This window comes from Salmo salar, chromosome 14 (assembly GCF_965601325.2).
Source record: "Salmo salar chromosome 14, fSalSal1, whole genome shotgun sequence".
NCBI lineage: Eukaryota > Metazoa > Chordata > Actinopteri > Salmoniformes > Salmonidae > Salmo > Salmo salar.
In genome coordinates, this window is record NC_138304.1 from 44,805,772 (window position 1) to 44,827,052 (window position 21,281).

The 21,281-nt window shown below is 41.5% G+C and overlaps 1 protein-coding gene across 1 annotated transcript; it reads right to left on the reverse strand.

Annotated features, from left to right (window-relative positions):
- Positions 1 to 18,823: 18,823 nt before the first annotated feature.
- On the reverse strand, positions 18,824 to 21,263 carry LOC106569576 (eukaryotic translation initiation factor 3 subunit F). Its single transcript, XM_014141069.3, has 8 exons — positions 21,092 to 21,263; positions 20,711 to 20,781; positions 20,510 to 20,589; positions 20,191 to 20,328; positions 19,840 to 19,931; positions 19,544 to 19,680; positions 19,249 to 19,362; positions 18,824 to 19,003 (listed from the first exon to the last, which is right to left on the reverse strand). Exons 1-8 carry the CDS (start codon positions 21,201 to 21,203, stop codon positions 18,926 to 18,928), a joined length of 822 nt encoding a protein of 273 aa, XP_013996544.1. The 5' UTR covers positions 21,204 to 21,263; the 3' UTR covers positions 18,824 to 18,925.
- Positions 21,264 to 21,281: the final 18 nt, after the last annotated feature.

Consider the following 21,281-nt stretch of genomic DNA (forward strand, 5'->3'; position numbering starts at 1 on the left):
GAGAGGGTCTAGTAGTCTCTTCTCTTATTATAGTGTAGAGGGGGTCTAGTAGTCTCTTCTCTTACTGTAGAGAGGGTCTAGTAGTCTCTTCTATTATTATAGTGTAGAGAGGGTCTAGTAGTCTCTTCTCTTACTGTAGAGAGGGTCTAGTAGTCTCTTCTCCTACTGTAGAGAGGGTCTAGTAGTCTCTTCTCTTATTATAGTGTAGAGAGGGTCTAGTAGTCTCTTCTCTTACTGTAGAGAGGGTCTAGTAGTCCCTTCTCTTACTGTAGAGAGGGTCTAGTAGTCTCTTCTCTTACTGTAGAGAGGGTCTAGTAGTCTCTTCTCTTACTGTAGAGAGGGTCTAGTAGTCTCTTCTCTTATTATAGTGTAGAGAGGGTCTAGTAGTCTCTTCTCTTATTATAGTGTAGAGAGGGTCTAGTAGTCTCTTCTCTTACTGTAGAGAGGGTCTAGTAGTCCCTTCTCTTATTATAGTGTAGAGAGGGTCTAGTAGTCTCTTCTCTTACTGTAGAGAGGGTCAAGTAGTCTCTTCTCTTAATGTAGAGAGGGTCTAGTAGTCTCTTCTCTTAGTGTAGAGAGGGTCTAGTAGTCTCTTCTCTTACTGTAGAGAGGGTCTAGTAGTCTCTTCTCTTACTGTAGAGAGGGTCTAGTAGTCTCTTCTCTTACTGTAGAGAGGGTCTAGTAGTCTCTTCTCTTACTGTATAGAGGGTCTAGTAGTCTGTTCTCTTATTATAGTGTAGAGAGGGTCTAGTAGTCTCTTCTCTTATTATAGTGTAGAGAGGGTCTAGTAGTCTCTTCTCTTACTGTAGAGAGGGTCTAGTAGTCTCTTCTCTTATTATAGTGTAGAGAGGGTCTAGTAGTCTCTTCTCTTACTGTAGAGAGGGTCTAGTAGTCTCTTCTCCTACTGTAGAGAGGGTCTAGTAGTCTCTTCTCTTATTATAGTGTAGAGAGGGTCTAGTAGTCTCTTCTCTTAGTGTAGGGAGGGTCTAGTAGTCTCTTCTCTTACTGTAGAGAGGGTCTAGTAGTCTCTTCTCTTACTGTAGAGAGGGTCTAGTAGTCTCTTCTCTTATTATAGTGTAGAGAGGGTCCAGTAGTCTCTTCTCTTACTGTAGAGAGGGTCTAGTAGTCTCTTCTCTTATTATAGTGTAGAGAGGGTCTAGTAGTCTCTTCTCTTACTGTAGAGAGGGTCTAGTAGTCTCTTCTCCTACTGTAGAGAGGGTCTAGTAGTCTCTTCTCTTATTATAGTGTAGAGAGGGTCTAGTAGTCTCTTCTCTTACTGTAGAGAGGGTCTAGTAGTCTCTTCTCTTAGTGTAGAGAGGGTCTAGTAGTATCTTCTCTTACTGTAGAGAGGGTCTAGTAGTCCCTTCTCTTATTATAGTGTAGAGAGGGTCTAGTAGTCTCTTCTCTTACTGTAGAGAGGGTCTAGTAGTCTCTTCTCTTACTGTAGAGAGGGTCTAGTAGTCTCTTCTCTTACTGTAGAGAGGGTCTAGTAGTCTCTTCTCTTACTGTAGAGAGGGTCTAGTAGTCTCTTCTCTTACTGTACAGAGGGACTAGTAGTCTCTTCACTTACTGTAGAGAGGGTCTAGTAGTCTCTTCTCTTACTGTATAGAGGGTCTAGTAGTCTGTTCTCTTATTATAGTGTAGAGAGGGTCTAGTAGTCTCTTCTCTTATTATAGTGTAGAGAGGGTCTAGTAGTCTCTTCTCTTACTGTAGAGAGGGTGTAGTAGTCTCTTCTCTTATTATAGTGTAGAGAGGGTCTAGTAGTCTCTTCTCTTACTGTAAAGAGGGTCTAGTAGTCTCTTCTCCTACTGTAGAGAGGGTCTAGTGGTCTCTTCTCTTATTATAGTGTAGAGAGGGTCTAGTAGTCTCTTCTCTTAGTGTAGAGAGGGTCTAGTAGTCTCTTCTCTTACTGTAGAGAGGGTCTAGTAGTCTCTTCTCTTACTGTAGAGAGGGTCTAGTAGTCTCTTCTCTTATTATAGTGTAGAGAGGGTCCAGTAGTCTCTTCTCTTACTGTAGAGAGGGTCTAGTAGTCTCTTCTCTTATTATAGTGTAGAGAGGGTCTAGTAGTCTCTTCTCTTACTGTAGAGAGGGTCTAGTAGTCTCTTCTCCTACTGTAGAGAGGGTCTAGTAGTCTCTTCTCTTATTATAGTGTAGAGAGGGTCTAGTAGTCTCTTCTCTTACTGTAGAGAGGGTCTAGTAGTCTCTTCTCTTAGTGTAGAGAGGGTCTAGTAGTATCTTCTCTTACTGTAGAGAGGGTCTAGTAGTCCCTTCTCTTATTATAGTGTAGAGAGGGTCTAGTAGTCTCTTCTCTTACTGTAGAGAGGGTCTAGTAGTCTCTTCTCTTACTGTAGAGAGGGTCTAGTAGTCTCTTCTCTTACTGTAGAGAGGGTCTAGTAGTCTCTTCTCTTACTGTAGAGAGGGTCTAGTAGTCTCTTCTCTTACTGTACAGAGGGACTAGTAGTCTCTTCACTTACTGTAGAGAGGGTCTAGTAGTCTCTTCTCTTACTGTATAGAGGGTCTAGTAGTCTGTTCTCTTATTATAGTGTAGAGAGGGTCTAGTAGTCTCTTCTCTTATTATAGTGTAGAGAGGGTCTAGTAGTCTCTTCTCTTACTGTAGAGAGGGTGTAGTAGTCTCTTCTCTTATTATAGTGTAGAGAGGGTCTAGTAGTCTCTTCTCTTACTGTAAAGAGGGTCTAGTAGTCTCTTCTCCTACTGTAGAGAGGGTCTAGTGGTCTCTTCTCTTATTATAGTGTAGAGAGGGTCTAGTAGTCTCTTCTCTTAGTGTAGAGAGGGTCTAGTAGTCTCTTCTCTTACTGTAGAGAGGGTCTAGTAGTCTCTTCTCTTACTGTAGAGAGGGTCTAGTAGTCTCTTCTCTTATTATAGTGTAGAGAGGGTCCAGTAGTCTCTTCTCTTACTGTAGAGAGGGTCTAGTAGTCTCTTCTCTTATTATAGTGTAGAGAGGGTCTAGTAGTCTCTTCTCTTATTATAGTGTAGAGAGGGTCTAGTAGTCTCTTCTCTTACTGTAGAGAGGGTCTAGTAGTCTCTTCTCTTATTATAGTGTAGAGAGGGTCTAGTAGTCTCTTCTCTTACTGTAGAGAGGGTCTAGTAGTCTCTTCTCTTAGTGTATAGAGGGTCTAGTAGTCTCTTCTCTTACTGTAGAGAGGGTCTAGTAGTCTCTTCTCTTATTATAGTGTAGAGAGGGTCTAGTAGTCTGTTCTCTTACTGTAGAGAGGGTCTAGTAGTCTCTTCTCTTAGTGTAAAGAGGGTCTAGTAGTCTCTTCTCTTACTGTAGAGAGGGTCTACTAGTCTATTCTCCTTCTGTAGAGAGGGACTAGTAGTCTCTTCTCTTACTGTAGAGAGGGTCTAGTAGTCTCTTCTCTTAATATAGTGTAGAGAGGGTCTAGTAGTCTCTTCTCTTACTGTAGAGAGGGTCTAGTAGTCTCTTCTCTTATTATAGTGTAGAGAGGGTCTAGTAGTCTCTTCTCTTAGTGTAGAGAGGGTCTAGTAGTCTCTTCTCTTACTGTAGAGAGGGTCTAGTAGTCTCTTCTCTTACTGTAGAGAGGGTCTAGTACTCTCTTCTCTTATTATAGTGTAGAGAGGGTCCAGTAGTCTCTTCTCGTACTGTAGAGAGGGTCTAGTAGTCTCTTCTCTTATTATAGTGTAGAGAGGGTCTAGTAGTCTCTTCTCTTATTATAGTGTAGAGAGGGTCTAGTAGTCTCTTCTCTTACTGTAGAGAGGGTCTAGTAGTCTCTTCTCTTATTATAGTGTAGAGAGGGTCTAGTAGTCTCTTCTCTTACTGTAGAGAGGGTCTAGTAGTCTCTTCTCTTAGTGTATAGAGGGTCTAGTAGTCTCTTCTCTTACTGTAGAGAGGGTCTAGTAGTCTCTTCTCTTATTATAGTGTAGAGAGGGTCTAGTAGTCTCTTCTCTTACTGTAGAGAGGGTCTAGTAGTCTCTTCTCTTAGTGTATAGAGGGTCTAGTAGTCTCTTCTCTTACTGTAGAGAGGGTCTAGTAGTCTCTTCTCCTACTGTAGAGAGGGTCTAGTAGTCTCTTCTCTTACTGTAGAGAGGGTCTAGTAGTCTCTTCTCTTATTATAATGTAGAGAGGGTCTAGTAGTCTCTTCTCTTACTGTAGAGAGGGTCTAGTAGTCTCTTCTCTTATTATAGTGTAGAGAGGGTCTAGTAGTCTCTTCTCTTACTGTAGAGAGGGTCTAGTAGTCTCTTCTCTTATTATAGTGTAGAGAGGGTCTAGTAGTCTCTTCTCTTACTGTAGAGAGGGTCTAGTAGTCTCTTCTCTTATTATAGTGTAGAGAGGGTCTAGTAGTCTCTTCTCTTACTGTAGAGAGGGTCTAGTAGTCTCTTCTCTTAGTGTATAGAGGGTCTAGTAGTCTCTTCTCTTACTGTAGAGAGGGTCTAGTAGTCTCTTCTCTTATTATAGTGTAGAGAGGGTCTAGTAGTCTGTTCTCTTACTGTAGAGAGGGTCTAGTAGTCTCTTCTCTTAGTGTAAAGAGGGTCTAGTAGTCTCTTCTCTTACTGTAGAGAGGGTCTAGTAGTCTCTTCTCCTGCTGTAGAGAGGGACTAGTAGTCTCTTCTCTTACTGTAGAGAGGGTCTAGTAGTCTCTTCTCTTAATATAGTGTAGAGAGGGTCTAGTAGTCTCTTCTCTTACTGTAGAGAGGGTCTAGTAGTCTCTTCTCTTATTATAGTGTAGAGAGGGTCTAGTAGTCTTCTCTTAGTGTAGAGAGGGTCTAGTAGTCTCTTCTCTTACTGTAGAGAGGGTCTAGTAGTCTCTTCTCTTACTGTAGAGAGGGTCTAGTAGTCTCTTCTCTTATTATAGTGTAGAGAGGGTCCAGTAGTCTCTTCTCTTACTGTAGAGAGGGTCTAGTAGTCTCTTCTCTTATTATAGTGTAGAGAGGGTCTAGTAGTCTCTTCTCTTATTATAGTGTAGAGAGGGTCTAGTAGTCTCTTCTCTTACTGTAGAGAGGGTCTAGTAGTCTCTTCTCTTATTATAGTGTAGAGAGGGTCTAGTAGTCTCTTCTCTTACTGTAGAGAGGGTCTAGTAGTCTCTTCTCTTAGTGTATAGAGGGTCTAGTAGTCTCTTCTCTTACTGTAGAGAGGGTCTAGTAGTCTCTTCTCTTACTATAGTGTAGAGAGGTTCTAGTAGTCTGTTCTCTTACTGTAGAGAGGGTCTAGTAGTCTCTTCTCTTAGTGTATAGAGGGTCTAGTACTCTCTTCTCTTACTGTAGAGAGGGTCTAGTAGTCTCTTCTCCTACTGTAGAGAGGGTCTAGTAGTCTCTTCTCTTACTGTAGAGAGGGTCTAGTAGTCTCTTCTCTTATTATAGTGTAGAGAGGGTCTAGTAGTCTCTTCTCTTACTGTAGAGAGGGTCTAGTAGTCTCTTCTCTTATTATAGTGTAGAGAGGGTCTAGTAGTCTCTTCTCTTACTGTAGAGAGGGTCTCGTAGTCTCTTCTCCTACTGTAGAGAGATTCTAGTAGTCTCTTCTCTTATCATAGTGTAGAGAGGGTCTAGTAGTCTCTTCTCTTACTGTAGAGAGGGTCTAGTAGTCTCTTCTCTTACTGTAGAGAGGGTCTAGTAGTCTCTTCTCTTATTATAGTGTAGAGAGGGTCTAGTAGTCTCTTCTCTTATTATAGTGTATAGAGGGTCTAGTAGTCTCTTCTCTTATTATAGTGTAGAGAGGGTCTAGTAGTCTCTTCTCTTATTATAGTGTAGAGAGGGTCTAGTAGTCTCTTCTCTTACTGTAGAGAGGGTCTAGTAGTCTCTTCTCTTACTGTAGAGAGGGTCTAGTAGTCTCTTCTCTTATTACAGTGTAGAGAGGGTCTAGTAGTCTCTTCTCTTATTGTAGTGAGGGTCTAGTAGTCTCTTCTCTTACTGTAGAGAGGGTCTAGTAGTCTGTTCTATTATTATAGTGAGGGTCTAGTAGTCTCTTCTCTTATTATAGTGTATAGAGGGTCTAGTAGTCTGTTCCCTTACTGTAGAGAGGGTCTAGTAGTCTCTTCTCTTACTGTAGAGAGGGTCTAGTAGTCTGTTCTCTTATTATAGTGAGGGTCTAGTAGTCTGTTCTCCTACAGTAGAGAGGGTCTAGTAGTCTCTTCTCTTATTATAGTGTAGAGAGGGTCTAGTAGTCTCTTCTCTTACTGTAGAGAGGGTCTAGTAGTCTCTTCTCTTACTGTAGAGAGGGTCTAGTAGTCTGTTCTCTTATTATAGTGAGGGTCTAGTAGTCTCTTCTCTTATTATAGTGTAGAGAGGGTCCAGTAGTCTCTTCTCTTACTGTAGTGAGGGTCTAGTAGTCTCTTCTCTTATTATAGTGTAGAGAGGGTCTAGTAGTCTCTTCTCTTACTGTAGAGAGGGTCTAGTAGTCTCTTCTCTTATTATAGTGTAGAGAGGGTCTAGTAGTCTCTTCTCTTACTGTAGAGAGGGTCTAGTAGTCTCTTCTCTTAGTGTATAGAGGGTCTAGTAGTCTCTTCTCTTACTGTAGAGAGGGTCTAGTAGTCTCTTCTCTTATTATAGTGTAGAGAGGGTCTAGTAGTCTCTTCTCTTACTGTAGAGAGGGTCTAGTAGTCTCTTCTCTTAGTGTATAGAGGGTCTAGTAGTCTCTTCTCTTACTGTAGAGAGGGTCTAGTAGTCTCTTCTCCTACTGTAGAGAGGGTCTAGTAGTCTCTTCTCTTACTGTAGAGAGGGTCTAGTAGTCTCTTCTCTTATTATAATGTAGAGAGGGTCTAGTAGTCTCTTCTCTTACTGTAGAGAGGGTCTAGTAGTCTCTTCTCTTATTATAGTGTAGAGAGGGTCTAGTAGTCTCTTCTCTTACTGTAGAGAGGGTCTAGTAGTCTCTTCTCTTATTATAGTGTAGAGAGGGTCTAGTAGTCTCTTCTCTTACTGTAGAGAGGGTCTAGTAGTCTCTTCTCTTATTATAGTGTAGAGAGGGTCTAGTAGTCTCTTCTCTTACTGTAGAGAGGGTCTAGTAGTCTCTTCTCTTAGTGTATAGAGGGTCTAGTAGTCTCTTCTCTTACTGTAGAGAGGGTCTAGTAGTCTCTTCTCTTATTATAGTGTAGAGAGGGTCTAGTAGTCTGTTCTCTTACTGTAGAGAGGGTCTAGTAGTCTCTTCTCTTAGTGTAAAGAGGGTCTAGTAGTCTCTTCTCTTACTGTAGAGAGGGTCTAGTAGTCTCTTCTCCTGCTGTAGAGAGGGACTAGTAGTCTCTTCTCTTACTGTAGAGAGGGTCTAGTAGTCTCTTCTCTTAATATAGTGTAGAGAGGGTCTAGTAGTCTCTTCTCTTACTGTAGAGAGGGTCTAGTAGTCTCTTCTCTTATTATAGTGTAGAGAGGGTCTAGTAGTCTTCTCTTAGTGTAGAGAGGGTCTAGTAGTCTCTTCTCTTACTGTAGAGAGGGTCTAGTAGTCTCTTCTCTTACTGTAGAGAGGGTCTAGTAGTCTCTTCTCTTATTATAGTGTAGAGAGGGTCCAGTAGTCTCTTCTCTTACTGTAGAGAGGGTCTAGTAGTCTCTTCTCTTATTATAGTGTAGAGAGGGTCTAGTAGTCTCTTCTCTTATTATAGTGTAGAGAGGGTCTAGTAGTCTCTTCTCTTACTGTAGAGAGGGTCTAGTAGTCTCTTCTCTTATTATAGTGTAGAGAGGGTCTAGTAGTCTCTTCTCTTACTGTAGAGAGGGTCTAGTAGTCTCTTCTCTTAGTGTATAGAGGGTCTAGTAGTCTCTTCTCTTACTGTAGAGAGGGTCTAGTAGTCTCTTCTCTTACTATAGTGTAGAGAGGTTCTAGTAGTCTGTTCTCTTACTGTAGAGAGGGTCTAGTAGTCTCTTCTCTTAGTGTATAGAGGGTCTAGTACTCTCTTCTCTTACTGTAGAGAGGGTCTAGTAGTCTCTTCTCCTACTGTAGAGAGGGTCTAGTAGTCTCTTCTCTTACTGTAGAGAGGGTCTAGTAGTCTCTTCTCTTATTATAGTGTAGAGAGGGTCTAGTAGTCTCTTCTCTTACTGTAGAGAGGGTCTAGTAGTCTCTTCTCTTATTATAGTGTAGAGAGGGTCTAGTAGTCTCTTCTCTTACTGTAGAGAGGGTCTCGTAGTCTCTTCTCCTACTGTAGAGAGATTCTAGTAGTCTCTTCTCTTATCATAGTGTAGAGAGGGTCTAGTAGTCTCTTCTCTTACTGTAGAGAGGGTCTAGTAGTCTCTTCTCTTACTGTAGAGAGGGTCTAGTAGTCTCTTCTCTTATTATAGTGTAGAGAGGGTCTAGTAGTCTCTTCTCTTATTATAGTGTATAGAGGGTCTAGTAGTCTCTTCTCTTATTATAGTGTAGAGAGGGTCTAGTAGTCTCTTCTCTTATTATAGTGTAGAGAGGGTCTAGTAGTCTCTTCTCTTACTGTAGAGAGGGTCTAGTAGTCTCTTCTCTTACTGTAGAGAGGGTCTAGTAGTCTCTTCTCTTATTACAGTGTAGAGAGGGTCTAGTAGTCTCTTCTCTTATTGTAGTGAGGGTCTAGTAGTCTCTTCTCTTACTGTAGAGAGGGTCTAGTAGTCTGTTCTATTATTATAGTGAGGGTCTAGTAGTCTCTTCTCTTATTATAGTGTATAGAGGGTCTAGTAGTCTGTTCCCTTACTGTAGAGAGGGTCTAGTAGTCTCTTCTCTTACTGTAGAGAGGGTCTAGTAGTCTGTTCTCTTATTATAGTGAGGGTCTAGTAGTCTGTTCTCCTACAGTAGAGAGGGTCTAGTAGTCTCTTCTCTTATTATAGTGTAGAGAGGGTCTAGTAGTCTCTTCTCTTACTGTAGAGAGGGTCTAGTAGTCTCTTCTCTTACTGTAGAGAGGGTCTAGTAGTCTGTTCTCTTATTATAGTGAGGGTCTAGTAGTCTCTTCTCTTATTATAGTGTAGAGAGGGTCCAGTAGTCTCTTCTCTTACTGTAGTGAGGGTCTAGTAGTCTCTTCTCTTATTATAGTGTAGAGAGGGTCTAGTAGTCTCTTCTCTTATTATAGTGTAGAGAGGGTCTAGTAGTCTCTTCTCTTACTGTAGAGAGGGTCTAGTAGTCTCTTCTCTTAGTGTATAGAGGGTCTAGTAGTCTCTTCTCTTACTGTAGAGAGGGTCTAGAAGTCTCTTCTCTTATTATAGTGTAGAGAGGGTCTAGTAGTCTGTTCTCTTACTGTAGAGAGGGTCTAGTAGTCTCTTCTCTTAGTGTATAGAGGGTCTAGTAGTCTCTTCTCTTACTGTAGAGAGGGTCTAGTAGTCTCTTCTCCTACTGTAGAGAGGGTCTAGTAGTCTCTTCTCTTACTGTAGAGAGGGTCTAGTAGTCTCTTCTCTTATTATAGTGTAGAGAGGGTCTAGTAGTCTCTTCTCTTACTGTAAAGAGGGTCTAGTAGTATCTTCTCTTATTATAGTGTAGAGAGGGTCTAGTAGTCTCTTCTCTTACTGTAGAGAGGGTCTCGTAGTCTCTTCTCTTATTATAGTGTAGAGAGGGTCTAGTAGTCTCTTCTCTTACTGTAGAGAGGGTCTAGTAGTCTCTTCTCCTACTGTAGAGAGATTCTAGTAGTCTCTTCTCTTATCATAGTGTAGAGAGGGTCTAGTAGTCTCTTCTCTTACTGTAGAGAGGGTCTAGTAGTCTCTTCTCTTACTGTAGAGAGGGTCTAGTAGTCTCTTCTCCTACTGTAGAGAGGGTCTAGTAGTCTCTTCTCTTATTATAGTGTAGAGAGGGTCTAGTAGTCTCTTCTCTTACTGTAGAGAGGGTCTAGTAGTCTCTTCTCTTATTATAGTGTAGAGAGGGTCTAGTAGTCTCTTCTCTTATTATAGTGTATAGAGGGTCTAGTAGTCTCTTCTCTTATTATAGTGTAGAGAGGGTCTAGTAGTCTCTTCTCTTATTATAGTGTAGAGAGGGTCTAGTAGTCTCTTCTCTTACTGTAGAGAGGGTCTAGTAGTCTCTTCTCTTACTGTAGAGAGGGTCTAGTAGTCTCTTCTCTTATTACAGTGTAGAGAGGGTCTAGTAGTCTCTTCTCTTATTGTAGTGAGGGTCTAGTAGTCTCTTCTCTTACTGTAGAGAGGGTCTAGTAGTCTGTTCTATTATTATAGTGAGGGTCTAGTAGTCTCTTCTCTTATTATAGTGTATAGAGGGTCTAGTAGTCTGTTCCCTTACTGTAGAGAGGGTCTAGTAGTCTCTTCTCTTATTATAGTGTATAGAGTTTCTAGTAGTCTCTTCTCCTACAGTAGAGAGGGTCTAGTAGTCTCTTCTCTTATTATAGTGTAGAGAGGGTCTAGTAGTCTCTTCTCTTACTGTAGAGAGGGTCTAGTAGTCTCTTCTCTTACTGTAGAGAGGGTCTAGTAGTCTGTTCTCTTATTATAGTGAGGGTCTAGTAGTCTCTTCTCTTAGTGTAGAGAGGGTCTAGTAGTCTCTTCTCTTATTATAGTGTAGAGAGGGTCTAGTAGTCTCTTCTCTTACTGTAGAGAGGGTCTAGTAGTCTCTTCTCTTAGTGTATAGAGGGTCTAGTAGTCTCTTCTCTTACTGTAGAGAGGGTCTAGAAGTCTCTTCTCTTATTATAGTGTAGAGAGGGTCTAGTAGTCTGTTCTCTTACTGTAGAGAGGGTCTAGTAGTCTCTTCTCTTAGTGTATAGAGGGTCTAGTAGTCTCTTCTCTTACTGTAGAGAGGGTCTAGTAGTCTCTTCTCCTACTGTAGAGAGGGTCTAGTAGTCTCTTCTCTTACTGTAGAGAGGGTCTAGTAGTCTCTTCTCTTATTATAGTGTAGAGAGGGTCTAGTAGTCTCTTCTCTTACTGTAAAGAGGGTCTAGTAGTATCTTCTCTTATTATAGTGTAGAGAGGGTCTAGTAGTCTCTTCTCTTACTGTAGAGAGGGTCTCGTAGTCTCTTCTCTTATTATAGTGTAGAGAGGGTCTAGTAGTCTCTTCTCTTACTGTAGAGAGGGTCTAGTAGTCTCTTCTCCTACTGTAGAGAGATTCTAGTAGTCTCTTCTCTTATCATAGTGTAGAGAGGGTCTAGTAGTCTCTTCTCTTACTGTAGAGAGGGTCTAGTAGTCTCTTCTCTTACTGTAGAGAGGGTCTAGTAGTCTCTTCTCTTATTATAGTGTAGAGAGGGTCTAGTAGTCTCTTCTCTTACTGTAGAGAGGGTCTAGTAGTCTCTTCTCTTATTACAGTGTAGAGAGGGTCTAGTAGTCTCTTCTCTTATTATAGTGTAGAGAGGGTCTAGTAGTCTCTTCTCTTATTATAGTGTATAGAGGGTCTAGTAGTCTCTTCTCTTATTATAGTGTAGAGAGGGTCTAGTAGTCTCTTCTCTTACTGTAGAGAGGGTCTAGTAGTCTCTTCTCTTATTATAGTGTATAGAGGGTCTAGTAGTCTCTTCTCTTATTATAGTGTAGAGAGGGTCTAGTAGTCTCTTCTCTTATTATAGTGTAGAGAGGGTCTAGTAGTCTCTTCTCTTACTGTAGAGAGGGTCTAGTAGTATCTTCTCTTATTATAGTGTATAGAGGGTCTAGTAGTCTCTTCTCTTATTATAGTGTATAGAGGGTCTAGTAGTCTCTTCTCTTATTATAGTGTATAGAGGGTCTAGTAGTCTCTTCTCTTACTGTAGAGAGGGTCTAGTAGTCTCTTCTCTTATTATAGTGTAGAGAGGGTCTAGTAGTCTCTTCTCTTATTACAGTGTAGAGAGGGTCTAGTAGTCTCTTCTCTTATTGTAGTGAGGGTCTAGTAGTCTCTTCTCTTACTGTAGAGAGGGTCTAGTAGTCTGTTCTCTTATTATAGTGAGGGTCTAGTAGTCTCTTCTTTTATTATAGTGTATAGAGGGTCTAGTAGTCTCTTCTCTTACTGTAGTGAGGGTCTAGTAGTCTCTTCTCTTATTATAGTGTATAGAGGGTCTAGTAGTCTCTTCTCTTATTATAGTGTATAGAGGGTCTAGTAGTCTCTTCTCTTACTGTAGAGAGGGTCTAGTAGTCTCTTCTCTTATTATAGTGTATAGAGGGTCTAGTAGTCTCTTCTCTTACTGTAGAGAGGGTCTAGTAGTCTCTTCTCTTATTATGGTGTAGAGAGGGTCTAGTAGTCTCTTCTCTTACTGTAGAGAGGGTGTAGTGGTCTCTTCTCTTACTGTAGAGAGGGTGTAGTAGTCTCTTCTCTTACTGTAGAGAGGGTCTAGTAGTAGAGGATGCGTTTGTCCACTCTTATCAGCAGCGGTGTTTTTGAGAGACCTCCTCTTTGATGCCCATCCTGTGGTTTTCCCCAAATGGTGCCCTATTCCAGAGCCCTAAGGTCCAGAGCCCTAAGGTCCCTGGTCAAAGGTAGTGCACTACGAAGGGAATAGAATGCCTTTTGGGACGCAACCCTACTGCTTTAGGCGATGACAGCAGTATCTCCCGCCACAGGAAGGCTCAGGCTCCGGCCTTGTGTTTGACGTCCAATCAGATTACAGATCCTGCCAGTTGTGAACACCAACGCTGAGTGCTGCATCATCTTTTCCAGCACTGCTGCCTCCCTGATGAGGCAAGGCTGGACACTCTTGGCACCCTATTCCCTACATAGTGCATATCCCTATGGGCTCTGGTCATAAGTAGTACACTAATAGGGTGGCATTACAATACTACTAGCTAGAAGTGTTTTCCTGCCACTGTAATAAGAGTATATCATTAAATGACAGAGGGGAATTCATTCAGTCTTAAGGCCGTGATACATTTGCAATTTTGGAGGGGTGGGGCAATATGTCAGGAATGGTTGCTGCAACATTTTTCCATAGAAAATGTGCAAGTTTTTATAATCTGGGAATTTTTTATCGGCAGTGCCACTTAGTGGGCAATTTTTAATAATCCTCCAATCACAGCACAGATATTGGTAATGTGATCAGTCTGCGGTTCTAAAATATTTTGGGAAAACGTGGCAGAAGTTTTTGAGCTGAAGAGGGAGAAAATCTGCTCCTGTTTTGGAGGGAAATGTTGTCAATTCATTAATACATACAGTGTTCAGTTTGTCATTTCTAACTGACATAAATATATTAACACTGGGGTGCATGCTAATCAATCAGCATGCTAACCAAAACCCATGCTAAGTCAATGGGACAAACAGGCTAATTCGCTTGCCAACTAGCCATGTAGGTTTTACCTTTAGTTTTTTGTTTTAGATCGTTTTTTTGTATGTTAAACCAGCTAGCTAGCTGGATGAATACCACGTATGCTTCCTAGCTTAGAATTGTGACAAAACGTTTGCTAAATCTAGTTATACTTAATGTCTGCATTGCCACTGAAAGGACTGGCAGAAGGTTGAGTGGATGTCCTGGACAGGGGCAAGACCTATTTGTTTTTTGTTGTTACAATTACAATTCCTGTAAAGATGTGGCAGTCAACAACAAGCTGTAAGAGATGAGGAAATTGAGTTTTAAGTTCATATCTGTTTCATATGAAATCTATTATTACATTTACATTATTTACATTTGGCAGACACTCTTATCCAGCGCGACTTACAGTATTGAATACATACATTTCATACCATGCATTTTTTTTTTTGTACTGGCCCCCCGTGGGAATCAAACCCACAACCCTGGCGTTGCACACACCATGCTGGCGTTGCAAACACCATGCTGGCGTTGCAAACACCATGCTCTACCAACTGAGCCACATGTCTATGTTCTCATTGCTCATCATTGCTCCAGTGTCTCATACCCCACTCCATTGTCAGCAATATTGGCTAAAAAAATTGCTAACGTATCATTATTTTTACCCCTGTCAGTCTGGCAGTCCATGGGTGGTCTTGCCCTAACTGAAGCCATGTTGGGCCTGTCTGACCTCAACCCTAACTGAAGCCATGTTGGGCCTGTCTGACCTCAACCCTAACTGAAGCCATGTTGGGCCTGTCTGATCCCAACCCTAACAGAAGCCATGTTGGGCCTGTTTCAGAACAGAGGGTTGACTCACTGGGTAATAAAATCATTTTGATACAAAATTACAACTTTCATTAATACTCAGATTATTACAGAGGAGTGTAACAGAAAAGCAGTAAAATGAAAAGCCACAAGTAGCATTTAGTTCTTATGGAAGTTGGGTCATACTGGAGACACAGGACGCGACCCTAATGGCCCCCTAATCCATATATAGTGTATGTACTACACTTGACAAAGGTCCATAGAGCTCTGGTGAAAAGAAGTGCACTTTAAAGGGAATAAGGCGCCATTTGAGATGCACCCACATTCTCTAACACTGTCATCTGAATTGAACTACCAGTGTGGGCCCTCAGAAAGTGAAATATTCCATAAAAACATATGCTTTCTCATCATCTATCTAGAAGATATAAAAAGACTATAGAAATAGGGATGCTGTTTTGGGTTTTGCCACAAAGACTTGTGGTGTAGCCTTATGGTTCATCTTGTTGCTGGACACTTCAAGACCCTGGACAGACTGTAAAATGAGAGAGAAACTATCCAATAAGTACCATAACATTTTTACCTAGAGCCCTATGGACCCTGGTCAAAAGTAGTGTACTGAATAGCGAATAGGATGCCATTTGGGACTTTGTCAAATCCTTCTCAAATGAATCCTCGCTGCTAGAAATGTGGAGAAATGTCCCAGGCAAAATAAAGTACACTACAGTTCCTGAACTCATGGAGAAACTATCAGAGAACTAACTATATAATGTGAAGACAGAATAACTGTGTCTTTTGGGAATGTTTGTTGACTTGGTAAATACTTTGTAAGAACAACCTACAGCCACTGCCCTGTAGCATATACATGGAACCAGAGCTATATTTAGAATATAGAATATTTCCAATATATTCAATATATGGCTCTTCGTGGAACTATAACACAGTAATATATGTGCATAAGACCTAATTGTCAGGACATAGTTAATCAAAGACTGAGCGCTGGGGTGAAAAATGTCCCACACACACAATAGTATTCCATCTAGAGCACTGTACAGTTCTCCAACAAACAAACCAGCAGGCCAATGTTCTGTTCCCAGTTGGAATGTTGTGACTCACTGGCATTCCTTGGAGATAAGCCATGGGAGGGTCAGATAGTATCTGTATCCCAAATGGCAACCTATTTACTATATCATTCTCTACTTTTGACCAGAGCCCTATGGGCCGTGGTCAAAAGGAGTGCAGTGTGTATTTAATAGGGTGTCTGTGACAACAAACATGAATTCATCCCTATCCTCAGAAGAGATGTATTTATGTTCATGTCAAGTGGCACAACTAAAACAAAGCAAAGGGAACGACAGCGACAATCTCGCAGAGTCACAAATTCATGACTTCATTCCACGAAAGAAAAGCATACATTTCCATTGCGCCTATAATTTTGGCCTGGCAGGGTTTACACACGATGGCCTCTCATTAAAAACTAGAATTAGTGCTTGTGAATCACACGTGGTTCAACTGTGAAGCATACGATGGGAAAACACTATAAACTACTGACACTTTAATTATCTAAACCAAATTGGGCTGAGAGATCTTTTGTATTGTGGCATTACCTAAAGAGCAGCAAGACTAAATACAGTGCTTGAATGGATGCTTATTGTAGATCATCACACATACTGCAAAGACCCAGAGCTACTGTAGGTAAGACTTTAGAACTATGGTACTGTTCTCTAAAGGGAGGCTTTACAAGCTCGAGTCTCATTAAGACAACCCATAGGGCTCTTGTCTAAAGTAGTGCACTATATAGAGAATAGGGTACCATTTGGGCCACAGATATGTTCACTAGGACCAAACTAATGAGGAGTTTAAAGCTGTATGAAGACACATGGCTGTTGTGTTCTTGTGTTAGACCAGTACCCTTTCAGGGTTCCACAAAGGGACAGGCAGTTTCCATGGAGAAATGCAGAACTCCTTTTGTTGTTGTTTTGCATTTGTTACTTACTGACCATAACTAACTACAGCTACACCATTCTACTGCTGCTGACTACCCTGATCCACTATCCCCTTCCAGCTTCTCTCTCTCGAAGAAGAAGAAGAATACATACATCCCAAATGGCACCCAATTCCCTATAGTACATAGGGCTCTGGTCAGCAGCAGTGCATAGGCTGCTATTTTGGACGTAGACAAACCCCAGTACCTCAGATCATAATACTGTAATAGCGGGTTTTACATTCAATATACTATTAGTCTTTAACAGGTTTGTTGGGCAGTATGTTAGAATTAGATGAGTCTTTTTGCAATACAGCTACATTAATCCCACTCATAGGATGAGAATGTCAACGCTTGGTTCATGTACTCTGAAACCCCTCTACACTGTAACTCTATTCATGATAACAACAGGGGGAAAAGGCAGAATTTTGTCTATTTCATTCAACTTTAAAAAAATCAAGATTCAAAGAAATGAATGGATGCATGAATTAGGTTTGCTTTAAGTGTCTCAATCGTAGGAAGAAATCATACTTATATTTTAGCTCATTTAGTCGACACTCTTATCCAGGGCGACTTACAGTGGAGCGCATACATTTTTATACTGGTCCCCTGTTGGAATTGAACCCACAACAAGTCCCATGCTCTACCAAGTGAGCCACATGGAACCGGAAAGGAGGGTCTGTTGATAAATATGATGTACATACAGTTGAAGTCGGAAGTTTACATACACTTAGGTTGCAGTCATTAAAACTCGTTTTTCAACCACTCCACAAATTTCTTGTTAACAAACTATAGTTTTGGCAAGTCGGTTAGGACATCTACTTTGTGCATGACACAAGTAATTTTTCCAACTGTTTACAGACAGATTATTTCACTTATAATTCACTGTATCACAATTCCAGTGGATCAGAAGTGTACATACGCTATTGACTTTGCCTTTAAACAGCTTGGAAAATTCCAGAAAATGATGTCATGGCTTTAGAAGTTTCTGATAGGCCAATTGACATAATTTGAGTCAATTGGAGGTGTACCTGTGGATCTATTTTAAGGCCTACCTTCAAACTCAGTGCCTCTTTGCTTGACATCATGCAAAAATCAAAAGAAATCAGCCAAGACCTCAGAAAAGAATTGAAGACCTCCACAAGTCTGGTTCATCCTTGGGAGCAATTTCCAAACGCCTGAAGGTACCACGTTCATCTGTACAAACAATAGTACGCAAGTATAAACACCATGGGACCACACAGCCGTCTTACCACTCAGGAAGGAGACGCGTTCTGTCTTCTAGAGATTAATGTACTTTGGTGCGAAATGTGCAAATCAATCCCAGAACAACAGCAAAGGACCTTGAGAAGATGCTGGAGGAAACAGGTACAAAAGTATCTATTTCCACAGTAAAACGAGTCCTATATCGACATAACCTGAAAGGCCGCTCAGCAAGGAAGAAGCCACTGCTCCAAAACCGCCATAAAAAAGCCAGACTACGGTTTGCAACTGCACATGGGGACAAAGATTGTACTTTTTGGAAAAATGTCCTCTGGTCTGATGAAACAAAAATAGAACTGTTTGGCCATAATGACTATCGTTATGTTTGGAGGAAAAAGGGGGAGGCTTGCAAGCCGAAGAACACCATCCCAACCGTGAAGCACGTGGGTGGCAGCATCATGTTGTGGGGGTGCTTTGCTGCAGGAGGGACTGGTGCACTTCCCAAAATAGATGGCTTCATGAGGACGGAAAATGATGTGGATATATTGAAGCAACAGCTCAAGACATCAGTCAGGAAGTTAAAGATTGGTCACAAATGGGTCTTCCAAATGAACAATGACCCCAAGCATACTTCCAAAGTTGTAGCAAAATGGCTTAAGGACAACAAAGTCAAGGTATTGGAGTGGCCATCACAAAGCCCTGACCTCAATCCTATAGAAGATTTGTGGGCAGAACTGAAAAAGCGTGTGCGAGCAAGGAGGCCTACAAACCTGACTCAGTTACACCAGCTCTGTCCGGTGGAATGGGCCAAAATTCACCCAACTTATTGTGGGAAGCTTGTGGAAGGCTACCCGAAACATTTGACCCAAGTTAAACAATTTAAAGGCAATGCTACCAAATACTAATTGAGTGTATGTAAACTTCTGACCCACTGGGAATGTGATGAAAGAAATAAAAGCTGAAATAAATCACTATTATTCTGACATTTCACATTATTAAAATAAAGTGGTGATCCTAACTGACCTAAAGCAGGGCATTTTCACTAGGAATACATGTCAGGAATTGTGAAAAATTGAGTTTAAATGCATTTGGCTAAGGTGTATGTAAACTTCTGACTTCAACTGTAACTGTTGACTCCGCCCAGAAAGGGGATACTGAAGATGACTATTAGATGCAGGGTATGCTGTCAAATGGCTCCGTATTCCCTACTTTTGATCAGGGTCCATATGGGTTTTGGGTTATACAGAACATCTCTTTGACCCTATGGTCATCAGAATTCATTGGACCTTTGATCTTCTCCTAGTCCCTGCCCTCTATCTATGACCCCTGTTGCCTAGGAGACCCCTCACTGTGCCAGGCAAAAGATCTGAGCTCTTTGGTGCCACCCTGTGGACCAAATAGGGATTTTATCCTAGGAACTGGTAACTAATCTGCATTGTCATCATACTGTATGAGTAGGGCCCTGTGTTTTGCACAGTCTTGGTCCAATTCTCATTTCTGAATGAGGATTAAAATGCAGGATAAAACATTGCTATGTCCCATGATTGCAGAAAACACAGGGCCCTAAATACAAGGCCTGTTTGCATTACTTCTGGAACCACCAACAGGGGAGAGTACTCACACAAGCAAATGCTTCTGAGCTTTAATTTATATTCATACTGCTTTTCCAGAAATATAAATGTTACTAGGCATGCATTGTCCCATTCAGGAACACATTGTGGAATCTGCAAATAAATTATTTTAGCTATAAAACATCACTTCAGTTGTAGCAAGCAAACATTGCAATTACACACTGTACTGTATATCACCTTTATTAATTTGAGCTAAAGAAGTATACCAAAAAATTCAATATCCATCACTCTTTATTAAGAACTAAACAATCCTGATCCCTCAATGCTCAGAGTACCACAATCTTCTCATTCAGGGCGATCTGTGCTTGAGTCAGATTAGATAGATAGGTCACCATCAACAGGTCCTGTGAAAGAGAAACGGTATACATTCTCACAAATGTCATGAGTGCAAGGGACAAATATTTACTATAGCTGTTCAACTGAATCAATTCCACAGATGAGGGGCCGTATGAATCAAGCGTCTCAGAGTAGGAGTGCTGATCTAGGATCAGATTCCCGTCCATGTAATCTTGATGTAAAAAAAAGGCAAAACTGATCCTAAACCAGCACTTGATAAATACAGGCCCAAATCCAAAAGAGGCATAATTACGTTGATGTTGGAGTTGAGCATGGTCTCAAAGTCCTCTGCTGTGATCTTAGGAACCTTGTTGACCAGATCCATCAGGTACCGTCCAACACTGTTATCTGCCGTCTGCTTACCAGACTGAGAAACATACAGGAAGAAAGGCTTAGGTTATGGCCACAGAGACGCAGAAACACAAATTAAGTCGTAACTCAACTTTTCCGATGAGCTGCATACGGTAAAAAGGTTGACATAACGGACGTCTCCGTAATGTAATATGGGATGCAGCCATATATAGGCTCTGTGTGTGTAGGCTACTCACCAACACGTCCTCAATGTAGGTCAGTACCGTGGCCAGCATGTCCTGAACGCGGCCTGCTGCCCCGCCCACCTGGCAGAGGTCAGAGGTCAGCCCATTGGTGGTGTTAGGGGCATCTCTCGTCCTCTGGAGAAGGTCAACTAGAATATACAAATTATTTTATCAATTTTATTAAGGATTTCCCCACCCCAACAAGAAGACATGACTCAACAAATAAAACCATGTCCAAACCTGGAACAATTGGGACAGAGAATTGTTAGCTGGACAGAAAACAAGGAAAGAAGAATTAAGGTTCTTACCTCCTATCCTCTCAGTGTCGTAATACTTGTATTTCACACTCAGGGGAGTGAACATCACACCGACAGTCTTTCCCGGCACACCCATCTGGGCACTGTCATGGCAAACGAAGCAATGGAAAAAAATATGAATTTATTTAAACTATCATAAGGAATACCAAAGTGCTTAAAGTAAAGCAAAGTAATGAAACAGCAAATGCCAACATAACAAAACAACTGAACGATGAGATCAGGAAGTCACAGGGAGTTGAAGCAACTCTGCCTGGGATGGAGTCAACAATAGCTTTTCAGTGGACCAACTAAATGACTGAGACAGAAGAAGAGAGACTGGTTGAAGTGAGGGCTGTCACAGACCTGACGTAGGCACGGATGTTCATCTTGCCACTCTGCAGGGCGGTGTCCATGGTCAGGTGAATGGGGTTCGTAGCCTCTCGGCTGTAATACTCATGGATCAACACAGAGTGCTCAGTGATCTCAAAGCCTGTGGCATACCTGTGGAAGGAAAACGGTTTGACTTTAGAGCAGTGTTCTGACACAAGCACACAGATTCACTTTGAACAAATGTACTTTTTTTCTTTCTATTTAATCGAATAAGTTGTCAATAATTGTTAGTACCGGCGGGGGACAAAAGCTTTTTTCTAATGGGACTAGGGAAGAATATAAGCCTACTCACCATCCAACAATGACCTCGCTGGGTGACACCCTCTTATGAAGATCATACATGTTCTTGGCAAACTCCATGTCCACAGCAACCTGTCACCATCACAAAGACACCAGTGTCACTTCTAGGACTACATGTGCAAGCTTTCCTAAATTTCTACACTACAACAATAGCTAGATAGTATATAGTTGTATCAGTGACACTTCTCATCACCTCGTCTTCAGACTCATTGTGGGGGACAGAGAAACAGTTGGTGACCTCAACAGAGTGCTTGTCAATGGTGCCTGAGGAAGACAAGAAATGCATTACGTTACGATCCTCGTGTTGTGCCTACGTTACGGGGACAAATTTAACTATTCTATGGAACCTGTTACTCGTTTCAACAACAAACATTCCACAGTAATCTAGGCAAGCTAAAATATTGTAATACTTTGGTATATTTTCGGATGAAGAGGATGTGATAGCCTGGCAATGCATCAGCAAAGTGATGCAAGCTAAGTTCGCCGTAGCTAGCTGAGACAGGCTGTTAGCCTCCCTGCGCGTCTACTCCATTTTCATTAGATTAGAGCTAAAGTACGTTTATAGTTAAATTACCAAGCAAGGTTCCGATCACACGACTCGCTCCCTCATTTCTCCGTTCGTAAGAATCGCCGATGGAGGCGAGAACGACAGGGTGAATTTTCACCACGGGGCCATACACCGACATCTTGAAAAAGGAACACTTTTACGCTTCCGGTCGCTTTATCAGCGTGTGACAAATACAGAAAAGGTGCGTCACCTGCTG

Bases quoted from the DNA above. Each gene is read 5' to 3' on its own strand.
- LOC106569576 (XM_014141069.3), bottom strand. From the start codon at position 21,203: ATGTCGGTGTATGGCCCCGTGGTGAAAATTCACCCTGTCGTTCTCGCC. The intron at 20,782-21,091 runs GTAATTTAACTA...TGTCTTCCTCAG, and splicing joins TGTGATCGGAACCTTGCTTG to GCACCATTGACAAGCACTCT. The intron at 20,329-20,509 runs GTGAGTAGGCTT...TTCCTTCCACAG, and splicing joins AGCGAGGTCATTGTTGGATG to GTATGCCACAGGCTTTGAGA.